Consider the following 24,626-nt stretch of genomic DNA (forward strand, 5'->3'; position numbering starts at 1 on the left):
AAGGCGAACCTGTAGCAGCATTGGACCCAGATACAGCTCTGATATGTGAGCAGTGTATACGGTCCAAAAGTACGGCCGCCCGGATGGGGCGAGGCAGCGGCGAAACAGCCGCGGGGCCCCTAGATCTTATCCACATCGATCTGATCATAGACTCATCCCGCGTGACAGAATACACGTGCACATTGGTGCTTGTCGACGACCATAGCAAGTATGTGCACGCACAGCCACTCTTACGAAAGAGTCACGCATTTACGCAACTCAAAAGAATAGTTTCGTTCTTAGAAACACAGACGGGCAGAAAGCTGAAAGCGATCCGATCCGATCAAGGAACTGAGTGGAAGAGCAACGAAGCGTTGGAATGGTCATTAGAAAAGGGCATAGAGTGGCAAACCACTGTCGGTTACAACAGCAGACAAAACGGACGAGTAGAACGGATGAATAGGAGCCTGGGTGAGAAAATGCGAACACTGTTGATGCAAAGGAGTTTACCAAAGAGATTTTGGCCGCATGCCATACGAGCGGCGGCATTCAAAATCAATCTTACTCCTAACGTTGACGGAGAGTTTCCATATCAGCTCATGTTCAAGAGATCACCAAAACGATTCGTCAGTCTCATGCGTGTATTTGGATGCCTAGCCTGGGTAAATATTCCAAAAGCTAAGCGAAACAACAAGAAGCTGGACCAACGAGCGGTTGCAGCAGTATTCATAGGGTACAGCTTAGAAAGAAAGGGATGGCTATTCTATAGTCCTGACTACTCTCCGAACGTTTTCTGGAGCAACTCGGCAAGGTTCATGGAAACACAGTGCTGGTCAGACCGATCGGAATGGCGGCCAATAAGTATCCGATCTCCACCAGTCCCAACTATTGAAGAGGACATCGATGATCTGGGATACACAGAGGAGAACCTATTTGATGAGAGGGAGCGAGAGCCTTTGGAAGAGCACGTGGACATGGAACTGACCCTCGAAGAGGAAGGACTCGGAGGACCACATTGTCACGATGAGAACTCTAACGGGATATCAGAGGAAAGGAGAACGACAAATGAGAGGGAAGAGTATGCACCGGTGCCACCCGAGGAGAGAGGCCCATGGCCAAACTGGAGGCCAGCTAGAGACATGCGCAACCCGGAAACCTGGGTAAAGAAGAGTTACTTCGGGTTGACGGCAGCTAAGGTCAAGGAAGCAAAGGGCAGCCTGAACCCAACTGTCCACGAAGCGCTGGCCGGAAAGGATAGGAGGTTCTGGGAAGAGGCAATGCGCAAGGAACTGGATGGGCTTGAAGCGATGGGAACGTGGGAGACGACTGACCTACCGCGAGGTATGAACACAGTCGACACACGATGGGTACTCAAGATCAAGACTGATGCAAACCTCATCCCCACAAAGTACAAAGCAAGATTGGTAGCGCGAGGGTTTACACAAAGAGAGGGCTTGGACTACACAGAGATATTTGCGCCAGTGGCACCCATCCAGGCAATAAGGGGAGTGCTGGCCATCGCAGCCGTACGGGACTGGGAGGTTGATTCCATTGATGTCAAACAGGCCTACCTCAATTCGAGCCTACGTCATGATGTTTACCTGAAGCCACCGGTAGGAACTAAGGTACCTCCAGGAAAGGTATTGAAACTCATAAAGGGGCTCTACGGTCTAAAACAATCAGGGCGGGAATGGAATATCGAGCTAGATACCCACCTCCGAAGTATCGGCTTCCACTGCATGCCGAGCGCCCCATGCCTTTACTCAAGAGGAGCGGGTGACCAACTCACAGTCATTACGGCATATGTGGATGACATGCTGATAGCATCGCCGTGCAGGAAAGAAGTCGACTGTACCAAAGCCGAGATAATGGACAAGTGGGGAACAGAGGACAACGGACCTGTAGGAGAATTCCTAGGAATCAAAATCACTCGAGAGAGGAGACAAGGCAGGATCGCACTCGACCTAAGCGCATACATTAAAGGCATGGTAAGTAAGTGGCTAGAGAGAACAAGTGAGCGAACTTGGATACCGATGCAGAGTGTAGCAGGAGTCGCTGGAGGAAACAAGTGCAACCCAGATCAGGCCAAACGATACCAAGAATTAGTGGGGCAACTTTTGTGGGTATCCAACACCGTGAGGCCAGACATCTCGTTCGCAGTAGGAGCTTTGGCACGATACATGTCAGAACCGATCGACAGTGCTTGGAGTGCTGCGATACACTTGTTGAAGTATCTGAACCAGACCAGCGAATACCGCTTAAGTTTAGGGGGAGCACACAGAAATCATGCGGACCAACCGGTGGTTACGTATACCGACGCAAATTGGGCTTCTGACCCTACAAATGGGCGTAGGAGTACGTCCGGAGCGATCACATATGTGTATGGATGTCCGGTTAGTTGGAAATCACATGTGCAGAAGTGCGTGGCATTATCGGCAGTGGAAGCAGAACTGGTCGCAGCCTCCGAAGCAGCAAGAGAGGCGCTCTTCTTCTCACATTTGCTCAGGGATCTAGGAGTATCCGGAGTCAAGCCAATACTGCGAACCGATAGCCAAGGGTGCATACAGGTCAGTAAAGATCCGGCCAAACACTGGAAGCTCAAGCACATCGATACCAGATACTACTTTGTTAGGGATCATGTGCAAGATGGTGACATTTCAATCGAGTTCGTCGGAACGGCTAACAATGTCGCTGACATACTCACGAAACCTCTCAAGGGACTTCACACGACAAGGATATCAAGAATGATAGGATTGGACATGCCGTTGAGGGGGGGAGTTGAAGATGCACCGGCATCGCCAACGCGTGATGCATTAAATGGGAGTTCACAGGATCGGGAAATCGGGAAGGTATCAGGCGATGAAGAGGACGAGCAGAATGCGAAGCTAGTGGGAGCTAATGCAGCGTATGCACGAGGATTGACGCCATGGTATGCAGGGGATGTGTTGACATGACAACACTCATAAAAGAAGATACGTGGCACATGGGCATGACTCGACATAGAGAGCACAGTCAGGTGGTTAGAACATGTATATATGCCCTTAGCTCAGTCGTTACCTCTTTATGACAACACAAGCCTTTTTACATAGAACATCAGATAAGGGAGTGCCTGACCGTGGTCTCCTAGTGGTGTATCTAAATTTAACTCCTCTCGCCTGGCGTGGATCCGCATGCCACACACCTTTCTTAGGCTGAGCTGTCAAAAACTTGCTTTGACGTGACGGATGGCTTCAATTTCCCCCCCCCCCCTTTTTTTCTTTTTCTCCTTTCTGCCCCGTTCTTCATTTCGCTGTCTCGTGTGTCTCTGTCTTGTGCCAAACTGACTGATCTTTTCAGCCCTTGAGATGCAAAGACAGGAGGATCATGCCGAACACAGCCAAACAGCGCAAAAGAGGGGGAAAAGTGTCAGCAGCGTTTCAAGACGCACAACAAGCTTCTTTGGTCTCTCGTGGCCTTTCGCCTTGGCCTCTGTTGCCTTGTTTTTGACACTCCGATCAGGCAGCACCAGTCGCACGGTCGCTGAATGAAAGTAAGACAGCTTTAGTGCATCCGAATTGCATCAACCCATTTGCACCATCCCTTCTCCTTTAGACTCAATTTGTGCGCTCAACCTGATCTGTGGTTTTTGACAGGAGCCACACAATTCATCTTCCCTCTCAACGCCGCTTCGCTTTGATCCGCTCCCCCATCCATCTTTTGACTCGTTTCGTTTCTTTTTTTTTTTTTTTTTTTTTTTTTTTTTTTTATATTTTTATTATTTGTTTTCTGTTTATTTTTCATTTTTTATTATTTTATTTATTTTTTATTACCATAACTCGGCTCATCCAGCGAAGAAGAGTTCCTCTGCTTATCTACCTCACTTTATCCCCTTCTGTGCCCCGTCTACCCTTTTCTTTGGCCTGATTCTTCTTCTTCGCCACCTCCCTTCTCCCCCTGTCGCACGTCGACTTCTGCCACACTGGTTGCCAAAAACTCCGCTGCTCGACGCCGTGTCACTCAGTCACTCAGTCGTTTCTTCACTAAGACATCCACGTCGCGCCCTTCTCCTTACCCTTCCTTTCTCTCTCTCTCTCCTGTGCTTCGCATCCCTTCCTTCCCTCCCTCCCGCCGATACTCAGCCATAATCAATTTGACTGCGCCCTTGTCCTCGTCGTCTCTTCCCATCATCATCATCATCATCATCATCATCATCATCATCATCATCATCATCATTTTCCTTTTGTTTCTCAATTTCCATCACCGACCTGTCTCATATTCAACCTCCGCTACAACTTGCCTCACCATCCATCCATCCATTCGGTTCTTCGGCCCTTCTTCCCTGCCGCTCGTTTGTGTTGACGTTCTAGCCTCGACCTGCCCCGCCGCCGACACGCATTCTCCTCACTTGGCTAATACATTTTGCGTATCCGCGCACCCGCTTTCACACCCTGGCTCGAACGTCAGCATCCAGCGTCCGTTCAAACTGCCATTCCTTGGACTGCGGACCCGCCACTTGTTCACTCTTTCGGCTTGTCAATCCAGCGACATCCTCTTTTGGACACACTCTACCATCTGTCTCTTCGGCACTGGCTGCTTTCGACGCAATCGCTTACTTGACCATCATCATCGCATACCCATCGTCGCACCAATCCTTTCCATCCAATATTTCGTCACAGCTTGCTCGACTCAGGGAAGCACATACACTCCGTCATTTTTTTCCGGTTTGCGTTGTACAGCAGCGTATTCGACTTCCGGATTCACTTCTCGTGGCATTCAATACTCCAGCTATCTCCCCGGCACTGCCGGTTGCAACATGGTCTCTTCGCTCACATCCAGGCCCGTCAGCAGTGTCCGTGATCAGCAGGACTCCTTTCGTTTGCCTAGTACCACCAACACCACCACTCATCTCAACCCAAAGTCGGTCACCACGGAACCATCTCCTCGTATCGGATCCGTCCTCAGCACTTCCAGCGATTGTTCAGCAGTCCTTTCCCTCCCAGACGATCGTCACAGCTCGCCTTTTGCAGCATCCGCTCGTTCTTCCGAGTATTCGTTTGATCGAAGCTCCCTCAGCACTGCAGCTACCTTTCCACCACCGCCGCGCGAGCCTGAACAGTTGCCGTCAATTGCTGCGCTCGACAGTCTTGGAACAAAACAACGTCGTCTCGTAGAACCCTCCTCTGTGTATCCAGATCGACACACCTTCGTTCACCCCACCACAGCAGCATCCGCAATGAACCCTTCCGATAAGTCAGATCACATTGCCCGTCGTGGCTCACCACCGCCTCAGGCCTTGCGAAGACCTACCTCCCCAGCTGGTAGGATCTCTAACCATTCTGCCGAGTGGGACATGCACTCCGATCGTGGCAGTCCACGCATGCCAAGCCGACGTTTGGGTCTTCCACCACCTCCTGCTCCCTCGGCTGCACCTCCTTCCGCCTACGCTCGTGAATACATCAACAGTCCTCGTACATCCTACCGCGAATCTGCTTACCGTGAACCTCATCCTGCTACCCACCGCGAACTCTCCCCGCCTTCGACCACCGGTCTCAAGCGCAAGCTGAGCAATACTTCCGACATGGCTGCACGACGACCTTTTCCAGAGCGAGTTGACAGAAACGGCAATGCTTGGGGTCCTTCCGACTACCCTCCTCTTCCTGCATCTTCGCGTGCTGCTGCTGCTGGCGCCTACGCCGAACCTGGTTACTATGGAGGCAGAGAGCGAGGCGATACACCTGAACGCGCTTACTCTGGCTCCTACTCTCGTGACCCAGCCTACTCGGCTCGTCACGCGGATTCACGCATGGAAGACCCACACTACTCTCCTCGTCATGCTCATCCTGCCTCGCCTTCTACCTCTCGCACCGCCTACCACCGTGGAGGATATGATGCTGTCACACCCTCAGGCCATCCATACCCAGTCGCAGCACGCAGATCTGATCGATACAGCCCTGGACCTTCGCCTCGTTCGCCTTCGTATGTTTCTCGTCAAGTAGTCCCTCCTCATCGAGCTCCTTCACCGCATGATGGTTACGGCAGAAGCGCACCGCAACACTTGTCATATTCGCGGCGACCTTCGCCACCACCTTTTGCATCCGACCCTCGTCCACAACTGCCGCCTCTGTCGTCCCGCACTCCAGCTTCTCGATACCCAGCATCAGCAGCATCAGCAGCAGCAGCAGCACCACCACCACCACCACCCCGTGGCGGCCGATACACTCCTCCCTTGGAAGCTAGCCATGCCAGCGACAGGTTGAGTCCAGAGATAGATCCGCATGCATACTCGGAACCTTTTTACCCGGATCGTCGTCTGTATTTCGCTAGAGAGCGCATTCTGGATCACGAGATGGATGAGTATTACAATGGCCCCATCGGTGCCAATGCGAGCAGCGGCGCAAGCAAAGGACGTTACGCCGATTACCCTTACGATCCCTATGGATCTCCTCATGCTGGGTCGTATCCTCCATCAGGCGCACACAAAGGTGCCAATGGACCCATGCCTGTACCTTCTCCCGTCTCTGCACCTTTGGCACCACACCCAGGAGCAGCAGGAGGCAGACACCTCGACTCTTGTGTTCCCTATGCCAGTCCTTACGCTCCAGGAGACTACATGTCACACGATCCCCGCGACATGCACCCGAGCATGGTTAGACCCGGTGGACCCATGGGAAGACCCGTCATGGCTATGCCTGCAACCCATGTCCCACCTGGGCCATCAGCCGGTATTGCGCCTCCTCCTCGTCGTAGAGGCAAGCTTCCCAAACCCGTCACCGATCTTCTCAAATCTTGGTTATTGGAGCATGCGAGTCATCCATATCCTACCGAGGACGAGAAGAGGTCATTGTGCAGTATGACTGGGTTGACCCTGTCCCAGGTCAGCAACTGGTTCATCAATGCTCGTCGTCGAATCCTTTTACCGACCGGCGCAAATGGTAGTCCGGGTGGATCGACTGCTGCGCAGGTCAAGGCAGCGTTTAGTGGCGATTCTCCTAGCCCTCCTCATCATGAAGCCTAAATACACACGCCAGAAGGCATGTGCCGTACCAACATCAAGTCCCACGCGTATGCGATTGCTCGATACTCTCTACTGTACTATACAGTACAGTTTCAAAGCACTCTGGCACTTGGTTCTCTCTTCTGTACTACTCTTTTGGATCTCTCACTTCTCTATACTGAAATACAGAGTCAAACGTCACAAGAACACACTTGCCTTGCTTGTTTGAATGAGGTTTGACGTTTTGAGTCTCCTTGCGTCTTGAACAGACTATCGGTACTTGCTGTTGTCACGATTCTTACACACGCCTCAAGTTGCCAGCCTGCTTGGAGGCAAATCACAAGCTGTGATTTCTCACATTCTTAGCTGCTTGGAGGCAGGGTGAATTGATCGAGAGCTCCCTTCTTCAGCGTTCGACCCTTCCCTTTTGCGCCACCTGTTAAGATCACAATCCGGACCATCATCCATCAGTTCCTCTCTCTTCCCCCTAGCACCACATCCATCACGAACATCACACTTTGCAAAACGAACCAGGACTCTATGTCATAAAGGACTAGCACACACGCGAAGTAAGATAAGAGGGAAAAGAGGGGGTTTACTTAGCAACAGGAGCCCTGGGTCCGAAATTGATACTAAACGGATTAAGCACGTCTTTTCGCTTGGCTAGGAAACCTGTGGCTGCGACTTGTGCTGCTGATGCGACTGGGTTTGCTGGGGCTGGGGCGGGTGCGAGGGTTGCTGCTGCTGGAATTGGTGCTGGGACGGGGCGTGTTGAGTCGGCTACGGCTTGTTTAAGTGCTGCTTTGACGGCTTTTTTCTGCGCTTTTAGGGAGTCGATGCCTCTGTCTGCCCCCGGAGCTACCGGTGCTGGTGCGGGTTGCGGAGGGGGGATGGGTGAGATATGTGCTGGAGGATGCATCGGCATCGGCATTCCCATTGGAACCGGCATTGGCATTGGCATCCCTCCATACCCTCCCACCATAGGTTGCGGAGGCGGTGGCGAGGAAGGGAAGGCACCAGAAACATTAAACCCTATCAAACCGGTTGCATTTTGCTGCAAGTGACGGCTCTTGATACTCCATAAATCAGCAATCTCAAACTCCATTTGTCGCTTAACCTCCCTTATCTTCCCCACATCCTCAAACATCCCACTAACCTCCTTATGCAACAATCTCTTAAACTCTTCCGCATGCATTTGAACGTTGCTCTTCAACATATCCCTACTTGCTGCATTAACCGCTTCTACCAACTTTTGATTCTGCTCGGACGTGCGAGTGAGAAGTTCGGAAGTCATTTGTCGTAACGCTGCATCGGCAGCAGCTGCCGATTTTACCTCTACTTCCTTTTGCGAGTTTATAGCAGCAACCAGGTTTTCGATGGCGGATTTAGGGTCGAGTTCTTTAGCTTTTGCTTCCTCCGCAGCTCGATCGGCAGAGATGCGGGAGTATAGAAGATCGACTAGTTCCGCTTTTTCCTTTTCTTTGAGGCTGAGCAGAGTTTGCTCGGATTCGACGGCGGAACGTTTCGCTTCTTCTTTAGAGGAAAGGAGATGTTTCAAGATCTCCTCGACAGCGAGGGCGAGGGCTTCGGTTGTTGGGTTTGAGATTGGCTCCGAATCACGTTCCTCTTCTTCAATAACGGCTGCGGAGGGGGGAGCTGCTTTCGCCTTCGCTGCCGCAATCTTGGCTGGGATAGGAGTGGCCATCTCCACCACTCCCCTCTCACCTTCCCTAACCTCCTCTTCCTCTTCCACTTCCACTTCCCCTTCGACCTCCTCCTCTGCAGGTTTGGACTCGACATATCGCGTGAGTTCAATTATCGCCTGAGTCCCATACCCAGCCTCTGCACTCGCCCTAACCAACTCTCCAATTCGAGTGTTATCCTCCGCATCAGCTGCATTCTTCAATTCTTCCGAGATAGATTCTGGTAGCGGCAACTGCGAGTCGATCGCGGGATTACCAGTGGCTTCAAGAGGGAGTGGAGCTTCGGGTTTGCCTGCGGAACGTTGCATCGTTTTGAATCGCTCCCATTCGCGCAGTGCTGAACGGATCAATAGGGCTCCTCTGGTGGTGCTGCGAGATTTAGGGGTAGTGGGCGCATCGTCAGGCTTATACCACGTTTCAGCACCGCTACCGGGAGCAGAGGGAGATTCTGATCGACTTTCGTTCCATTTCCTTGTTCCCGCTGGTCGCTTCCTCCCTGCTGCAGAAGTAGTAGGAGAGGAAGGAGTGACAGTAGCACTATCTCCCATAGTAACCACCTTCGCCAATGACCCTCTTTCTGTTACTGCTGGAACTGCACCCGTCACCCCTGGTCTAAGCATCGTCGGCGTCTCCACTGCGACATTCGCACCCTGAATCGTGGAAAGAGATTCACCAGATCCGGAAGCAGGCAAAGTTATACCCTCCTTCAAAGCCTTCAATTCATCATGCAGTTGCGTAACTCCGCTAGCCAAAGTCCTCCACTCCTTACTTCGGTCAACAACATCTCTCTCCAACCAAGCGTTGAGTTCGTTGAGGTAGCGCGAAATCTCGGTTTGTTGTTGGAGCTGGGTCTGGCGTGCCTGTTCGCTTGCTTTGAGGGCTTGGAGGATTGTTGCTAGTTCGGTGTTGGCGTTGGTGGTGGTGCTGGTTGAAGATGCGGCGTATCCGACACCTGGAGTTGGGGGTGGACCGGAGAATTTTGCTTCTCCTGGTGGTGCTGAGGACATAGACAACCCGAGCCCGTCTGGTGTCTTCCCTCCATCCACCGGTACGATATCTCCAGAGGCCCATCGAACGCTGGGAGTAGGTGGGACTGGTTTATCCACCCCCCCATCCACACCCACCGCCACCGCTTCAGCTGTCACCGAAGACCCCTCCAAACCTCTCTCCGCCACTTGCGCTGCTTTAGGAGTATACCAACCACCCAACATCTCAGCTCCACTAGCCTTCCTCTGTTGCGCTCTCCTCCTCCTTATCTCCGCCTCCATATCGAGCGAATCGTAACTCGGTTCTCCCTTTACCATCACCGGTCTTGGCGTAGTAGGGTTAGAGGGGGTGCTTGGATCAGCTAACATCCTGAAGTTCTGCGCTGGTCTTGCACCGGCCGCAGAGATGTCTAAATGGGTTGTTGCACGAGAAGCCGGTCTGCTAATAAGCGATTTACTATCCCATTCCGAGTTCGGAGGTGGCGAGGGAATGCCCCGTTCCGAAGACCATGATCGGGGTGGGATACGGCTTATCATTGAACCGCCGTCAACATCCGTGATGGTGGTGGCAATGCTTATCTCTGACGCTCGCCGAGAGAAGCGTGGTTTAGGATCAATCCCACCATCAATAGGTGTACCAGGATCGGTGGGGCCAGCAGGAGGTCTTCCACCTCTCACCATATCCGACGAAACATTACGCAACGTCTGGTAGTCGGTTTGGATGGCTTCGTGCCGTCCGTCTTTGCCGTATTGAGCACGGTCTTGGATGGATTTGATGAGTTCGGTTCCGCGAAGTTCGGAAGGCATACGATGCCATTCTTCCAGGTTGTGGGAGGAGATAGCTGCATGTGATCGAGGGCTGAGGGGTGTTTCTTCCGCAGAGACGTGCATCTTGCGGAGTAGCTTTGCCAACACACTTTCGATTCTGGCCAACTCCGCTTCCTCACCCCCTTGCACACCGCTGAGTAGGGTAGCTGACTCGCTCTTCGCCTTTGTATAAACAGAAGGAGCAGCTACGACGTTGGTAACTAGGCCAAGCACCTTATCCAGCTTCTCCTGCATAGCAGCCAACTCCGAATCCCGTGCCGAAACTTTACTTTCTCCACCCACCGACGTCGTCGAGCTTCGTCTACGATGTGAGCTACTAGTCGAATTCTTTTTCTGTAAATCAGAAATGACTTGTTGGAACGATCGAATTTGATCTTCCAGCTCCTTCTCCTTAGTTTGCCGCTCGCGCTGTTCTTCTTCCAGAATCTCAAGAAGTTTACCAACATCCTGCGAACTGATGCTACCGGAAGATACTAGGGAGAGAGCGAATTTTGCGGCGGGGGATTTGATAGAGTTGTTGCCGATGGCGTGGGTGATCATTTCTTCGAGTTTGCTGCGGGACGTACTGCGGATTGAAGCGTTGATACGGGTACTTTGGGCTTGGGATTGAGTTTCTTCGATTACTGTTCCCAGACGGTTAGGTCGGGTGCTGGTGGGAGATGCGGAGGTGGTCGTTCCGAGAACGGTATCTCGTAGAAGTTGGGCTGGGGTACGACCTGATGCGTCGGGGGGTTGGGAAGAGTCTTCACCGGCGCTCTTCTTTCGTTCGGAGGCGAAAACGTTGCTTTTGACTGTCCCATATTCACTTCGTGCTGGACGTTGGGACGCAGAATCGCTAGGGTTCAAATCTGACTCCTTGTCGAGACGTGACCAATTGAAAACGGCCTCACTAACGGGAGTGCGAGGTCCAAATTCGTCATTACGACTACCTTGAGATCGGGCTGATTCGTAGCCGTCCATGTCTGGTGAAGATGCGACGAGGGATACGCTTCGTTCGCGGGCATCGCCTTCTGGTACAGTCGCTTTAGTCGAGCTGCCGTGCAGGGACTCACTGGTGCTCTTATCTTTTGCGTACAGAGCCGGGGTTGAGTGGATAGCATCCGTCACGGGAGTGACCAGGGTGAGCGTTTTGGGCGTGAGATCGTGAATGTATCCCGTGCTCAAGTCCAGAGGCGGTCTTTGCCAGCTGCGTACTTTCGAACGAGCAGGACTGTTGGCTGATGTGGCGATTGGCAAAGGTGCAGAGACAGTCGTCTTAACCGGCGTAGGTGCAGTTGCAGCTTTGCCAGTAGGGACGGAATTCGTGCTCTTCGAAGCCTGATTTGGAGTACCAAGTGACAGTGCCGGTCTGGGCTCTTTCGGCGGCAAAGGCGGTGGAACAGAAGCTGCTGACGCAAGTGCTTCGCCAATACTAGCCTGCATGTCCTTATTGGTCAACTCTGACGACAGCTCGCTCTTCCAAATCGACCCAATTCGATCAATAGCCTCCTCGTTACTAGTCGATTCAGGCCTCATCGAAGCAGGTCTCTTGGGCGATCCGATTGCGCCGACCCCAGCACCTAGTGACGGGACAAGTGGACGAGTGGAACTCACATCAGCCAGCCCTCTCGATCTCCCCGTGGGCGAAGCCTGTACATGTACAGACCGACCCCCACCACCACCATTGTGCACCGCATCACGACCCAAATTCGCAACCGCCAAATCCCTTACACTATCCGCCGGTGGACTCCCTGTCCCCGTCACATCCCAAACCGCGGTAACCCACTGCACTCTCTCCTTTGCACTATCAGCTGCCAACCTCTCCACGCCATCATCAAATATCAGCTGGAAAGGATTAATCGACTCCAACCCCTGCCTCCTCGCAGACGCAGCCCCCACATCGCTTGCACTGCTCGGATGATCAGGACTAGGAACCGAATGAACCTCCCTACACGCTCTCAGATCCAACACCACATTCTCCCTCCCCCCACCGGAAGGGATCCAACTCATAGCTACAGCAGAGGGTAAGAGTACAGCTTTAACGCGAAGCCAGCGTGGGTTGGCACTGTGGACGTTGAAATAGTACAGCACGCCTGCTCGGATGGGTTTGGCACCGGGTGGCTGGTTCGACATCTGGATGGCGGTGGTGTTGGAGAGCGGAAGGTTGCCTTCTTCTTTTTTACGACGGTAGGAGGCGGTGGTGCCTTGGGTGGCGGCACTAGTGGTGCTAAGGTTGTCGTCTTGGTCTGATTTAGCGCTGTTGCGGCGGTCGGAGAGGAGGTGGGAGGGGTTGAGGGTGTGGTTGCCGCCGCCTTGCCCAAGTGTTGCTGCGGTATCGTTGGCTGGTTTGCCGGACAGAACACCCATGAAACCGATAACGCTGTTCCTGAACGCGCCTTTTCCGCCGAGACTTCCTGGACTGGTTTTCATCGAGTTGCTACCTCTGTCATTACTGTTTGAGCCAGTACGACCATGAGTAGGACTCTGTTTGGCAGGCGTGGTCATATCCCCACCACCGCCGCCGCTGCTGAGAACATTTCCGCTAATATCGTTAGTCGTCGACTGCGATCGCGTGTGCTGCAAAGCCACACCAAGCGAACGGAATCGACTATGAGCACTACGTGCATCCCCAACCGAGCTGTCGGGCGCCACATTCTCCTCGTCATCATTCTCATCACCAGGATACCCACCAAAACTCGCATCATCATCACCGTCGCCACCACCGTCGCCACCACCGACACCAATCAATCCAGCGCGTCTTGACCTAAACCTACCCGCCTCAAAGCGTCGCGCTTGCAACTTGGACGCCACCGGCGACGCTTCTTCAGCTGCAACATCCATCACACTGTTGGACGCGGTTCGACCGAGGTTCGACCTCGACACGGAGATAGCGAGTGGAGTCTGTCGCTTCGGTGTGTTGTTGAGACTGCTTGCAGCTGAAGTTGTTCCACACTTGGTCGGGGAGAGCTGTCTTCGGGGGGTAACGACGCGGGAGATAGAATGTGATTGATCGACGGGGGAGCCGGTGGCTGAGTTGCTTTCGAACATTTTGATCAGGTCTTTGGCTTTGGTTGGTGAGGACGGGATTGATAGTTTCTCGGGGCTAGAGGGCCTGGAGAGGGGAGAAGAGCGGTTTTCGAGATCTTTAGCGGCAGCAGCGACTGAGGTCGAGGTGGCTAGCTCAGCAGCTGCAGCAGAGCGTCCAGGGGAATCTGTCGCTGAGATGTTCGAGACGGAGACCGAGCCTGTCAGAGGAAGCGCGGAGGAAGCTGCTTTACTGAACATGCCACGGATAGCAGCAAGAGAACTGCTGACCGATCCCGCGTGGGACAGCGGGCGGCTCGCCGTTGTGTTTGCTGCGGTTGCAGACGCTTCTGCTGCCGTCGTAGACGCCTCTGTCGTCGTGACCATAGCAGGTACCGTCTCGGCAACGATACCCTTCTCAAGACTATTCTGCGAAGTCTGAAAAGCATCAGCACCAGAAAAAATGCTTGTCGCCTCCGTAAAGTCCGTTCTATGACGTCTCAAGTTCGGCATCAGAGTCGACGGCCGCATCTGTAGATCCGAAAAACGTTCCTCATCTTCCCCAATCGAACTCGATGTTACCACTGGCTCGAGAGAGTACATCGACTTCCTACCATCTTCCAACGTCTGCTGTAGGCTGTGCTGACTGCGCGATGGCCATTTGGGAGGTGCTAGGGAGGATGCGGACCAAAGCATGGGCGAGGTGGATTCTTGTGTGGTTGAAGGCGTGTCAGGACCGTTGCCTGGTCTGCTCCAGAGGCTCGTAGCGTGTGCTGAAGACCCTAGCAAGCTGCTGTCGATGGGAGAGATGGGGAGATGCGAAGTGGTGGAAGCAACTGTACCATGTCGATAGAAGACGTTGGAGCTTGCAGAGGTGGGTGGGGATGCGGGCTTGATCTCGGTGGTAGGGACAGGGACACGAGAGATGCGCTTGAATTGCGAGGCGGTCTCAAATGCAGACTTGTCGTCGGTGCTGGATGATGGCCTGTTGCGCTGGTAGAAAGCAGAAGTTGAGGTCTGGTTTGATCGAAGGGGTTTTGAACCGTCGGAGGGGACTGCGTTGAGGAAGTCAATCGTCCTAGGCGATAAAGTGGAGCGACTGGCTACGATTTGAGATTTGGATGCAGCGTTGATCGAAGCAGCAGAGTCGAGGATCTCACGTTGTCGAATGGCTTCTCTAACACCAGCAGCTGGCGAGGAAGTGCCGGCTAAGAAGGGCGACTTGAAGTCCTGGCTATACTCGGAAGCTGGACTATGGAACCTAGTCGTATTCGCAAAAGAACGAGACATTGCCAAAGTACCTGGCGTAGCAGTCTGGTACGGCGTCGGCGGCACAAGCGCAGACACAGCACTTCCAACACCCGAAGCAGATTCGAGCATATCAAGAACAGCTTGTTCGCCGAGTCCTAGCTGGTTCGTTGATCGATCATGTGCGATAGAAGCATCAACATCTTCATCCTCCTCGCTTCTGATCTGTGGTAAATTGGCTGACCATGGATTGCGTAGCCTCGAGACGGTCTGCAAACGAGCAGAAGCGGAAGTAGCTGGGATGGCTGGAGTGGAAGTGCCTCTCGGAGCCTCATCCAGGTTGCGCACGACTAAGGGAGACTGGATATTGTCTTCGCGCTGCGCAATTGAAGGCAGAGGACCAGCAAGATCCATGAGCAGAGCACCATTGTCGCGATGTCGAGTGATGGAGTTGTGATGCAGATCCGGAGTGGAGCGAGAAGCTGAGCTGAGATGGGACGAATAGATGCTTGCTGATCGGCCACCAGCAGATGTATTGCGTTGCAAACCCGAATCTAGGGTATAGACTTGACGAGAGGTGGAGGCAGCATTGTCATGTCCATCGTTTGAGAGCACAAGACTGCTGACCGGAGCAGGTGACGGTCGTGAAGCATCTGACTCGGCGCGAGACCTAGCCTGAGCAGCTGTCTCGAGATGCTGTGTGCTTGGCCCGGCTTGGTTCAAAAGGCTGTTGACCCACATGCGAGGGCTTGCCTTGGAGGGAGAGATGTTGGTTGCCGCATCATTCGCGCTGAAGTTGTTCGAGTTACTTCGAACTCTTGGTCGAGGAAACTTCCTCAAAGCGTTACCGAAGGTCTTGTTGGAGCCAGCAGCGGCAGAGTTGAGGTCGAGGCTTGAAGCAGACTTGTTCATGAAGTTGCTGAGACGACCTGGAATGTCGAGCGAGGTGCGGCTTGTGCTCTTTTGCATGGGAGGCAGGAGGCTCGAGCTGGATGGATCTCTGAGGTGGTGCGATGAGCCTGATCTGAGCTCACGAAGATCGGAGAAGGACGCTGAGGAGATACCACCACCTTTGTATGGCGGTGTATGGTCATCGTTGTTGTTGCTCGAGCCGGGAGCGTTGCGCTTTGCATCGAGCTGCTCCTTGACCTGTTTCCAGCGCTTCATGTTGGGCAACAGAGACGAGCAGATATGACTGCTATGCTGACCTGTGTTGCGCTATCAGTCACCGATCCAATCTTGACTCGGCTGAAATTGCAGCAAGCGGAAGAGAAGCAGACGAGCTAAGTTGGCCCTTGATATGACCTGCGGCCGTGCTGAGAGGGCTAGAGGCTGGAGGAGATGCTGTAGCTGGAGGGTAGAGATCGATTCTTGAGGAAGTTGATGGAGGTCAGAGGGCTGAGCAGCTGTATCTGACAGCGACTCGGCAGCGTGCGCTTGCGGATAGAGCCTGGCGAAGAGATAGAGCAAGTTGCTTGACGAAGAGATAGAGCAAGTTGCTTGACGAAGTGAAAGCACGGAGCCGTTGTGCGCTGCAGTCGAATGTTGGCGAAGGTGGAAGCAGTTTTGAACAGATAGATGGATCCGGGCAGACTTTGAGCTAAGCGAAGCGTATCGGTTGGCAGTCAGGCTGATAGAAGCAGGCAGCACAAGGGTATCGATTCGAACACGAGTGCTGGACGGGTATCTAGAGAGGTGGGCTGCTGCTGCTATGCTAGAAAGGGTGAAGCTTGAAGAACTACGCTGAGCAACTGTCGAATAGTAGGGCAAAGGTCGGTGCGAAAGTGAGTGCTGATTGCTGGTCTAGCTGGACGGGAGCAGCATCGCAAGAGATATGATGGCGGTGTACTTTAGGGATAGAAGCAGTGCCTCTGCTGAGCGGATGGAAAGGTGGTCGATGGAGAAGGTAAAGAGTCAAGCAGCGATGAATAGCGCGGATCAGTGGGACAAAAATGGAAAAAGTCGATATGGCTCGACGAGCGAGATCTTGTGTGCAGGGCCAGCCAGACTTGCATCAAAACCAGGTCGATGCAGCTCTCCATTCTGAGCGGTCACCAACGCAGTCTCAGGCTATCAAGCAGGCACTCTGCTTCCATCCTTAAATCGTCAATTCGCTGTTCCCTACAGCTTCATAGTCGAACGAAGCGTTATCATTGCAGTAGGCAAGCTTAAGCTCCAAAGAAGGGGAGCATTGGAAAGCCAAGGAGGAGGTGTAAATAGCAAGGGGGACCCTTGTTTCTGCCTCGTTTTAAAGCGCCGACACATTGTTTGCCTCGTGCTCGAAGCACCCTGGAGATCTTCCGATGTGAAAGAAACACACTCGCTCTCGTATATCAACCTTTGTGAAGCAGAGCAGAAGAGGAAAGGACCACTGCATCACATCGAAGAATCCGATATCTGTCCCACTGCGCAATAATCAAAAATTGCAGACCGGAAATTGATGGCCGCCTGGTGATGGTCCGGACCTTTCTTGCTCCTTTCGGTAGCTGCCTTAATTCATGATCAGCACACACGACGGTCAAGTTGAAGCGGGAGTGCGATTGCTGTGTCACACAATGCTTTGTGTATGTGTGAGTGTGGATGTGTTGGTCTCGACTTGTCCACTTGCTTTGTGCGAGCTGCAAGGTCGATTGGCAACGTGCAGCAACACAAGCAACACACGGCGCAGAAAAAGAAAAAGAAAAAAAAAAAAAAAAAAAAAAAAAAAAAAAAAAAAAAAAAAAAAGAAAAAGAAAAATTCAAGCCCCACGTCTCGCTAGCGTGGCTCCGAATTCAGCTCGCGACCTCGTCACGTGTCAAGTCAGGCCTGGATATTGATTTCTTTATAGTGTTACGTCTTAGTTGTCAACATTGCTGGCATGGTTAACAGAATCGGAATACTTCAAATCGAATCGGATGCATCTGCGAAATGCACTGTAAATTCATCGCTGAGCACAGGGCAAGTGGACCGTTGGTTTGGTGTTGCACTTGGACGCCGGTCGTTCCAAATCCGGTCTGTGCGTTGGAGTGAGTGAGCGTGCGAACGAACCAATCATTCCAAATTCCATTCTTGACGACCCTGCAGTCTCGTGCGCTCGTGCACACCACCGTCTGCGTTGTGCGCCTCCCCTTCTCCTAGCTCGTTGAACTCCCCCATCTGCCATCGCCACACCATCCTTTCTTCCACACAACCACCATCCATCTCACATCCCGACCATCTCATACATCCATCATGTCTGTGGTCACCGTTCAAACCAAGCCCTTCGAGGGTCAGAAGCCCGGTACCTCGGGCCTTCGTAAGAGGTAAGTCTTTCCCATTCACCACCCCAATCATCTCGCTCTAACACAACTGACCAACATGCTCCCTGTTCGCTTGGTTGGTATCCTTTTCCCCGCCTGAACAGAGTCAAGGTCTTCTCGCAGCAGCACTACACTGAGAACTTTGTCCAAGCCATTCTCTCTGCCATCCCCACCGGTGCAGCCAACTCCACCCTTGTCGTTGGTGGTGACGGTCGATACTTTTCCAAGCCCGCCATTCAAGCCATCATCCGTCTCGCCGCCGGTAACGGAGTCTCCAAGCTGATCATCGGTCAAGATGGTATCCTTTCCACCCCTGCCGCTTCCCACGTCATCCGCTCGTACAAGGCTACAGGCGGTATCCTCCTTACCGCATCCCACAACCCCGGTGGACCCGAAAACGATTTCGGTATCAAGTACAACATGGAAAACGGTGGTCCCGCTCCGGAATCCGTCACCAACAAGATCTTCGATATCACCAAGACCATCTCTGAATACAAGATCGTCGAAGGCCCCCAAGTCAACCTCTCCCAAATCGGCGAAACCACCTTTGGCGATTTGAAGATTCAGATCATTGACAATGTGAAGGACTACGTCGACTATCTGGCTGAGATCTTTGATTTCGAGCTGATCAAAAACTTCCTTCAGACTTCTGGGTTCACGGTTCGATTCGATGCTCTGCACGGTGTGACGGGTCCTTATGGAAGAGCGTTGTTCGTGGAGAGATTCGGATTGCCCGAATCTTCGATTCAGAACTGTGTTCCCTCGGAGGACTTTGGTGGTGGACACCCTGATCCTAACCTTACCTATGCCAAGTCGTTGGTTGATGCGGTGGAGAAGGAAAACATCTCTTTCGGTGCTGCCTCGGATGGTGATGGTGATCGAAACATGATCATTGGTAAAGGTGCATTCGTTAACCCTTCCGACTCGGTGGCTATTATTGCTGATTGGGCACAAAAAGCGATCCCTTACTTTAAGGGCGGTATCAAGGGTCTTGCTCGTTCGATGCCTACTTCTGGCGCTATTGACCGGGTTGCAGCTAAGAACGGATACGAATGCTTCGAAGTCCCCACCGGTTGGAAGTTCTTTGGTAACCTGATGGATGCGGGACAACTCTCGATCTGTGGTGAAGAATCGTTCGGTACCGGTTCCGATCATATTCGTGAAAAGGACGGTCTTTGGGCTGTCGTTGCTTGGCTTTCCATCCTTGCTGCTGCTAACAAGGAAGAGCCTGGTACTTCGGTTTCAGATGTTCTGCTCCGCTTCTACAAACAGTACGGCCGAAACTTTTTCTCTCGTTACGACTACGAAGAGGTCGACTCCGAGGGTGCGAACAAGCTCATGGCTCACCTTCGCGAGCAATTCGAAAGCTCTTCCTTCAAGGGTACTAAGTTGGGCGAATTCGAAGTGGAGGAGTCGGGAGACTTCAGCTACACCGACCCAATCGATGGAAGCGTTAGCAAGAACCAGGGTTTGTACATCAAGTTCGTCGATGGTAGCAGAATTATCTTTAGATTGTCGGGTACGGGTAGTGCGGGTGCAACGATCAGGTTGTATGTGGAGAAATACTCGGACGATGAGAAGGAGTTCGATGCGGATGCTCAGGTAGGGTTGAAGCCGTTAATTGAGCAAGCATTGAAGGTATCCAAGTTGAACGAGTTCACTGGTCGGGAGAAGCCTACTGTTATCACTTAAGCAGAGATACTTGCCTTGGGTCGTCGTGGTGTAGGAAAGCAATTCTATTCTCAAATCATTCTTGTTCATCCGAAGAAACAAGTCGATACTTGCTACTGTTGCAGTTATTCACCTCCCACGGCTGTGTGTGAGTGTGGACGGTTGTGAATTCATTCAATCAATCTGCTCTGACTGCTGCTCTCCCGGGTGACACTTTGTAGTGCTATTGCGAGGAGGGTCAGGTTAAGTACCAAACCCAGCCCAAGCCAAACTAAACACATTATAAGCCGCAAACTTTCTCCCACCTTCCCTCACTGCTTCCCCCTCCTTACTTGGCGCATTATCGAACAATCCTGCCCGCAAACTACTCAATACTTTCCTTCCTCCTTTCTCCCCACTCCCAACCTCCCCCAGCCCCAATTTCGCATCGAAGTTCTCGACACAGCACAGTAGATGAGTTTTCTTAACCGCCGTCCCCAACCTCCCATTAGCCACCAACGAAGTCAGAGCAATATTTTCCTTCTCCAACACCAATTGAGCAGTATAATGACTATGGTATCTCAACGGATCACCAGGATAGACCGCAAATGCGCCCCCAAAACGTAATCCGTTCATACACCACATTCCCTTATCCCCCACAAGATATTCGAACAAGCCCACTCTGGCTATCTCTGCTTCTGTGGTCGGGTATGGGAACAGGCTTTGAATGGAGGAAAGGGTTGTGTATGTGACGGGTGCGTACCAGGGGAGGTGGGAGGATGTTGTAGGGATTGTGTAGTGCCATGGTAGCCCATTGAGGTCTTTTTCGGATGGAGGGGAGGAAGAAAGGGGGTTAAGGGGGGATTTGGAGTGTTTGGCACGGAGTAGTTGACGTTCGTGCCATGCGGAGAGTTGTTCAGATTTTCGATCTTCTTCAATGACCCTTTCTACTTCTTTCAACTCCTCCTTCGTATTTGGTCGGTAAGAGGAAGCTTCATCAATAATAACGGCGAGATCTCGGCGGAGAAGATAAACTACTTCTTCGGGTAAAAGTTGGATCGGTAAGCCTAAGAAAATGTTTTGTTGTGGAAACTGAGCCAAAGTACCAGTAAACGATCCGGTTAGACCGTAACTTCGAAGAAGTTTGAGTGATTCGACCGTCCAAAGCAACGGTACTGGGAGATCGGCGTTGATGTTGGGAGAGTGTCTGTCGGAATCAGAAGGGGAGGTGATAGCGGAAGGAAGGGACGAAGAGGGGTGAAGATGGATTTGAACTTTGCCAGGAAAACGAGTGGTGAGGTTGGAGATGGTTGTTTCTGCTACGGCTGTTGATGAGGTAGATGCAGCATTAGGCTGCGCAGGTATGGACGCCATGTTGGCCGTCTAGCCGATGATCCGGTAGAGAGGTGTTGGATATGATGGTGTGGTCGGAGTTTTCTTGATCAGGGTTCAAAGGAAAAAAGTGCACAAAGTGGAGTCTGTCAAGTTTTCCGAATTCCGAGATCTTCACTCACCATCATCTGCACCTCAGACCTTATTCCCAGCCACATTCACTTGCACACTCACAAACACACAAAGCACAATCTCTGCTACTCACGAACACAGCTGATGCCACACTGCTACGGAAGATGCTGCGAAAATCAAACGAGATTCTAGCCTAAACAAAACCAAGAATAAGAAAGCCTAAACCCGCCTGCCTTGCGATGTATCAATCACGCAAACTCTCACCAGCGCCCATAGCATTAGGAGCATTATAACTGAACCCAACAAACTGCTCCTGCACCGTCGCCGACAACATGTGGCTATCGTCCACAACGCTATCCATCGGAGGCTCGTTCGTAAACTCTGGGTCGAAGTTACTGGTATCGATCGCCGAAGCAACACTAGGTTTGAAGGGCGGAGGAATCTTTTTCGCGAGTAAGAGCTTCCAGTCGATATGCTTGGCAAAGAATGGGTGATCTTTGATGTCTGCTGCTCCATGACTGCCACTTCCTAGACGCTGAGCTGGATCGCGGTTGAGGAGAAGAGTAAGAAGGTGACGTGCATCCGGTGAGACTTCGTCGCCGAATCGCAGGGGATCTTGGAGGATCTTGCGGTACATCTCGTTGACGTCTTCTGAGTAGAAGGGTGGTAGACCAGTCAGCATTTCGTAGAGTAGAACACCGAGTGTCCACCAATCGACTGCTTTCGTGTAGCCCTGCCCTAAGAGTAGCTCGGGAGAGAGGTACTCGGGTGTACCGCAGAAGGTGTTTGTTGTTTCTTGATCGCCCATGTTCAACTTGCAGAGACCGAAATCGCAGAGCGCAATGTGACCAGTGTAGTCGAGCAAAATGTTCTCTGGCTTCAAGTCACGATAGACGACGTTGAAGCCATGCAGGTGCTCGAGCGCACACAGCAGCTCGGCAGCGTAGAAACGCGAACGTTCCTCGTTGAACCTTCCTTCTCGTTGCAAGTGGTGGAAGAGCTCACCACCGTTGATAAAGGCAAGAACGAGGTAAAGCTTGTCTGGACTCTGGAAGGAGAACTTGAGCGGGACGATGAAAGGGTTGTTGACCTGTGCGAGGACGGTGCGTTCAGCCAGAGTGTGGGTGACTTCGGACCGCGAGACAATGTGAGCTTTGCGGATGGTTTTGAGAGCATAGATACGAGAGGTGTCGCGTTTGCGGACTTGCATGACTTTGCCGAAGCTACCTTTGCCGATGACTTTGAGCAGTTCGAAAGCGTCCATGTTGAGGGAGCTGCGGGAGTCGCTTCTGTAGGAAACCTGGACGTGGATCTGACCGTGGCCGCCAGCAAGTGGGTACCACGCATCGGAGGTTCGTTGGTTCTCAAAGTCGGGAACAAACTTGACACCGCCCAGATAGATATCGCTGACACCCATCACATCGTCACCTTGACCATCGCCGTTCGATTCGGGCTGATGAGTGCTGTGACCGTCACCTGATCGCAGGTAGGTCTGCAAGCTGATCTCGGAGATACGAGAGACGTCAAAATGGGCACGGAACATCCAAGTGGGGCCTTGAACGTCACCACCAATGGCATCGATGAGAATCTCGTTCTTGTCGAACTCGAGAACAAGGTAAGGCAACCACCAGCATTGCTTGCGCTGCATGCTCTGCCTGTTCTCGCGATGCGCGCCGCCAAAGGATTGTGCGAGGGAGGAGGCGTTCGGGTTGTGTTGTGCCAAAGCTCGTGCCACAGCAGGTGGTGTTTGCATACCGGGCGGCAGAGTCAAGCCACGAGCATCAATGACACGGATGGTCAAGAGACCGGAGCGTGGGATAGGTGCGCCATCGGACGAGGCCAGAAGGTTGGAAGAGGACGAAGATGCACTTGCGTCGGCACCCGGGTTGCCGGGTGTGGGTGTCGCAGAGCGGTCGAGAGGTGTGCGAGAGCCAAGGTTTGCACCTTCTTTGAATTCTGTCAAGCCAGTGACAAGGAAGATCAAAAGTCAGCCAGGAGCGCCGAGGTGGACAGTGCATAGATGTGCAAGCTTTGTGCCAACATGTTGTATGCGCAAAGGGCAACGGCATCGATACTTACTCTTTCCCAGCTTCCAAGACATCTTGAATAGTTATGAGCGTGGATGAGGTGCTAGGATTGTACAAAGGTGTTGGTGCTGGAAGGGTCGGAGGGAGATAGTCTACACTTATATATACGTGGCTCCTGCTTCGGAGCGTGCTTGTCCGTGTCTAGACGCACGCGTGTCGAACTATCGGATAAAAGAAGAGAAGGGCACGTTGCTTCTTGCTAGTGTTGTGCTTGCGTAGCCGCAGAGGTCGAAGCACAATGGTGGGATGCTATTTCGGAAGTCGACGCTGATGACTTTGAGATCGAGATATCCGAGGGCGGCGGCCCGAACGCAGAACGATCAAAGGGCAGCTCCGTAGGTCTGTGCGACTCTACCAATTGCCCAAATGTAAAAGCTATTTGACGTCGTTTCGTCGGTGTCGATATCGATCTCGATGGTGTATGAATGCAGAGCAAGTGATGGTGAAAGCGACAAGGGAAGGCTGAGTCGGTAAGGAGGATGGCAAAGTGAGTTGGTTGAATTGGGCGTGCGTTTGCGTTGTTCCAAAAGCGCTACGCCGAGCGAGAATCGAGGTCAGGTGGGGAAGGTCGAGGCGAAGGGAGAAAGACACACTTTTTTTTTGTGACTTTGACGCAGTCACTCTCTGCATGGGCCACGAGAACCAAGAACAAGAACGAGAAGCGCCCAATTGCAGCAGAGTTTGCGCTTAAAGAAAAGAAAGAAAGAAAAAAGAATAAAGAATAAAGAAAGAAAAGAAAAAAAAAGAAAAAGAAAAAAAAAAAAAAAGAAAAAAAAAAAAAGGTCCTAACAAGGCCCATCCAACTCCGGTTGCGTCGAAACATAAAGGTCCAACACACGTCCATTGCAACCAAAGTCTCGGTCGGTAGTGTGACAGACACCAATATGCAGACAGTCTCAAGCGAATTTCGACGAAATGTCAATTTTGTGTCTTAACCGAGGCGTAACATTATTCGCCTCGCAAAAATCGAATGTTACCCGATTTCCATATTCAGCCTCTTCGCAGCGTCAGAGAGGCGAAGATGGGCAACTTGTCTCTGGACGGAAAAATGCGAAGACACGTTTTTGGTCTTCTTGACGAGAAATGTGATGGTATGCAGCTGTTCACAACAGTGCAGCAACAAGGCTGAAAGAATTGCCGTGGTTCCGCTGATGACCGGCTGCCTGTGAGGAATTTTGGCGTTGGTGTGACACTTTTTTCTTTTTTTGCCATCCGAACTAGCAGCATCCTCGCACCCTGTCCCCGCCTTGGCACCTTTACCATACCTTCCCGAACACCATCCCACCTTTGATCTTTGACTTTCCCGCGAATCCCTTCACTATCTCTTTCTTCACCTCAGGGTCGCTATGCCAACCGTCTCTCTCGATCAGCACATTCGCTCGCCTCCCTTCACTTCTTGACGCTAGTCATAGCAATCTACGCGACC

The 24,626-nt window shown here is 52.3% G+C and overlaps 5 protein-coding genes across 5 annotated transcripts; 2 read left to right on the plus strand and 3 right to left on the minus strand.

The window, feature by feature from the left end:
• Positions 1-4,771: 4,771 nt before the first annotated feature.
• Positions 4,772-6,973, plus strand: UHO2_01400 (uncharacterized protein; the record flags this gene model as incomplete). Its single annotated transcript, XM_041553867.1, has 1 exon — positions 4,772-6,973. One exon carries the CDS (start codon positions 4,772-4,774, stop codon positions 6,971-6,973), a length of 2,202 nt encoding a protein of 733 aa, XP_041409801.1.
• A 574-nt stretch (positions 6,974-7,547) lies between these two features.
• Positions 7,548-15,887, minus strand: UHO2_01401 (uncharacterized protein; the record flags this gene model as incomplete). Its single annotated transcript, XM_041553868.1, has 1 exon — positions 7,548-15,887. The coding sequence occupies one exon, from the start codon at positions 15,885-15,887 to the stop codon at positions 7,548-7,550; it is 8,340 nt and encodes a 2,779-aa protein (XP_041409802.1).
• Positions 15,888-17,931: 2,044 nt separating this feature from the next.
• Positions 17,932-19,691, plus strand: UHO2_01402 (putative PGM2 - phosphoglucomutase; the record flags this gene model as incomplete). The annotated part of the gene is made up of 2 exons (XM_041553869.1): positions 17,932-18,002; positions 18,104-19,691. The coding sequence occupies 2 exons, from the start codon at positions 17,932-17,934 to the stop codon at positions 19,689-19,691; spliced, it is 1,659 nt and encodes a 552-aa protein (XP_041409803.1).
• Positions 19,692-19,913: 222 nt separating this feature from the next.
• On the minus strand, positions 19,914-21,023 carry UHO2_01403 (uncharacterized protein; the record flags this gene model as incomplete). The annotated part of the gene is made up of 1 exon (XM_041553870.1): positions 19,914-21,023. One exon carries the CDS (start codon positions 21,021-21,023, stop codon positions 19,914-19,916), a length of 1,110 nt encoding a protein of 369 aa, XP_041409804.1.
• A 334-nt stretch (positions 21,024-21,357) lies between these two features.
• Positions 21,358-23,214, minus strand: UHO2_01404 (putative Serine/threonine-protein kinase gad8; the record flags this gene model as incomplete). Its single annotated transcript, XM_041553871.1, has 2 exons — positions 21,358-23,069; positions 23,193-23,214. 2 exons carry the CDS (start codon positions 23,212-23,214, stop codon positions 21,358-21,360), a joined length of 1,734 nt encoding a protein of 577 aa, XP_041409805.1.
• Positions 23,215-24,626: the final 1,412 nt, after the last annotated feature.

This window comes from Ustilago hordei, assembly GCF_900519145.1.
Source record: "Ustilago hordei strain Uho2 genome assembly, contig: UHO2_contig_02, whole genome shotgun sequence".
NCBI classification, from domain to species: Eukaryota; Fungi; Basidiomycota; class Ustilaginomycetes; order Ustilaginales; family Ustilaginaceae; genus Ustilago; species Ustilago hordei.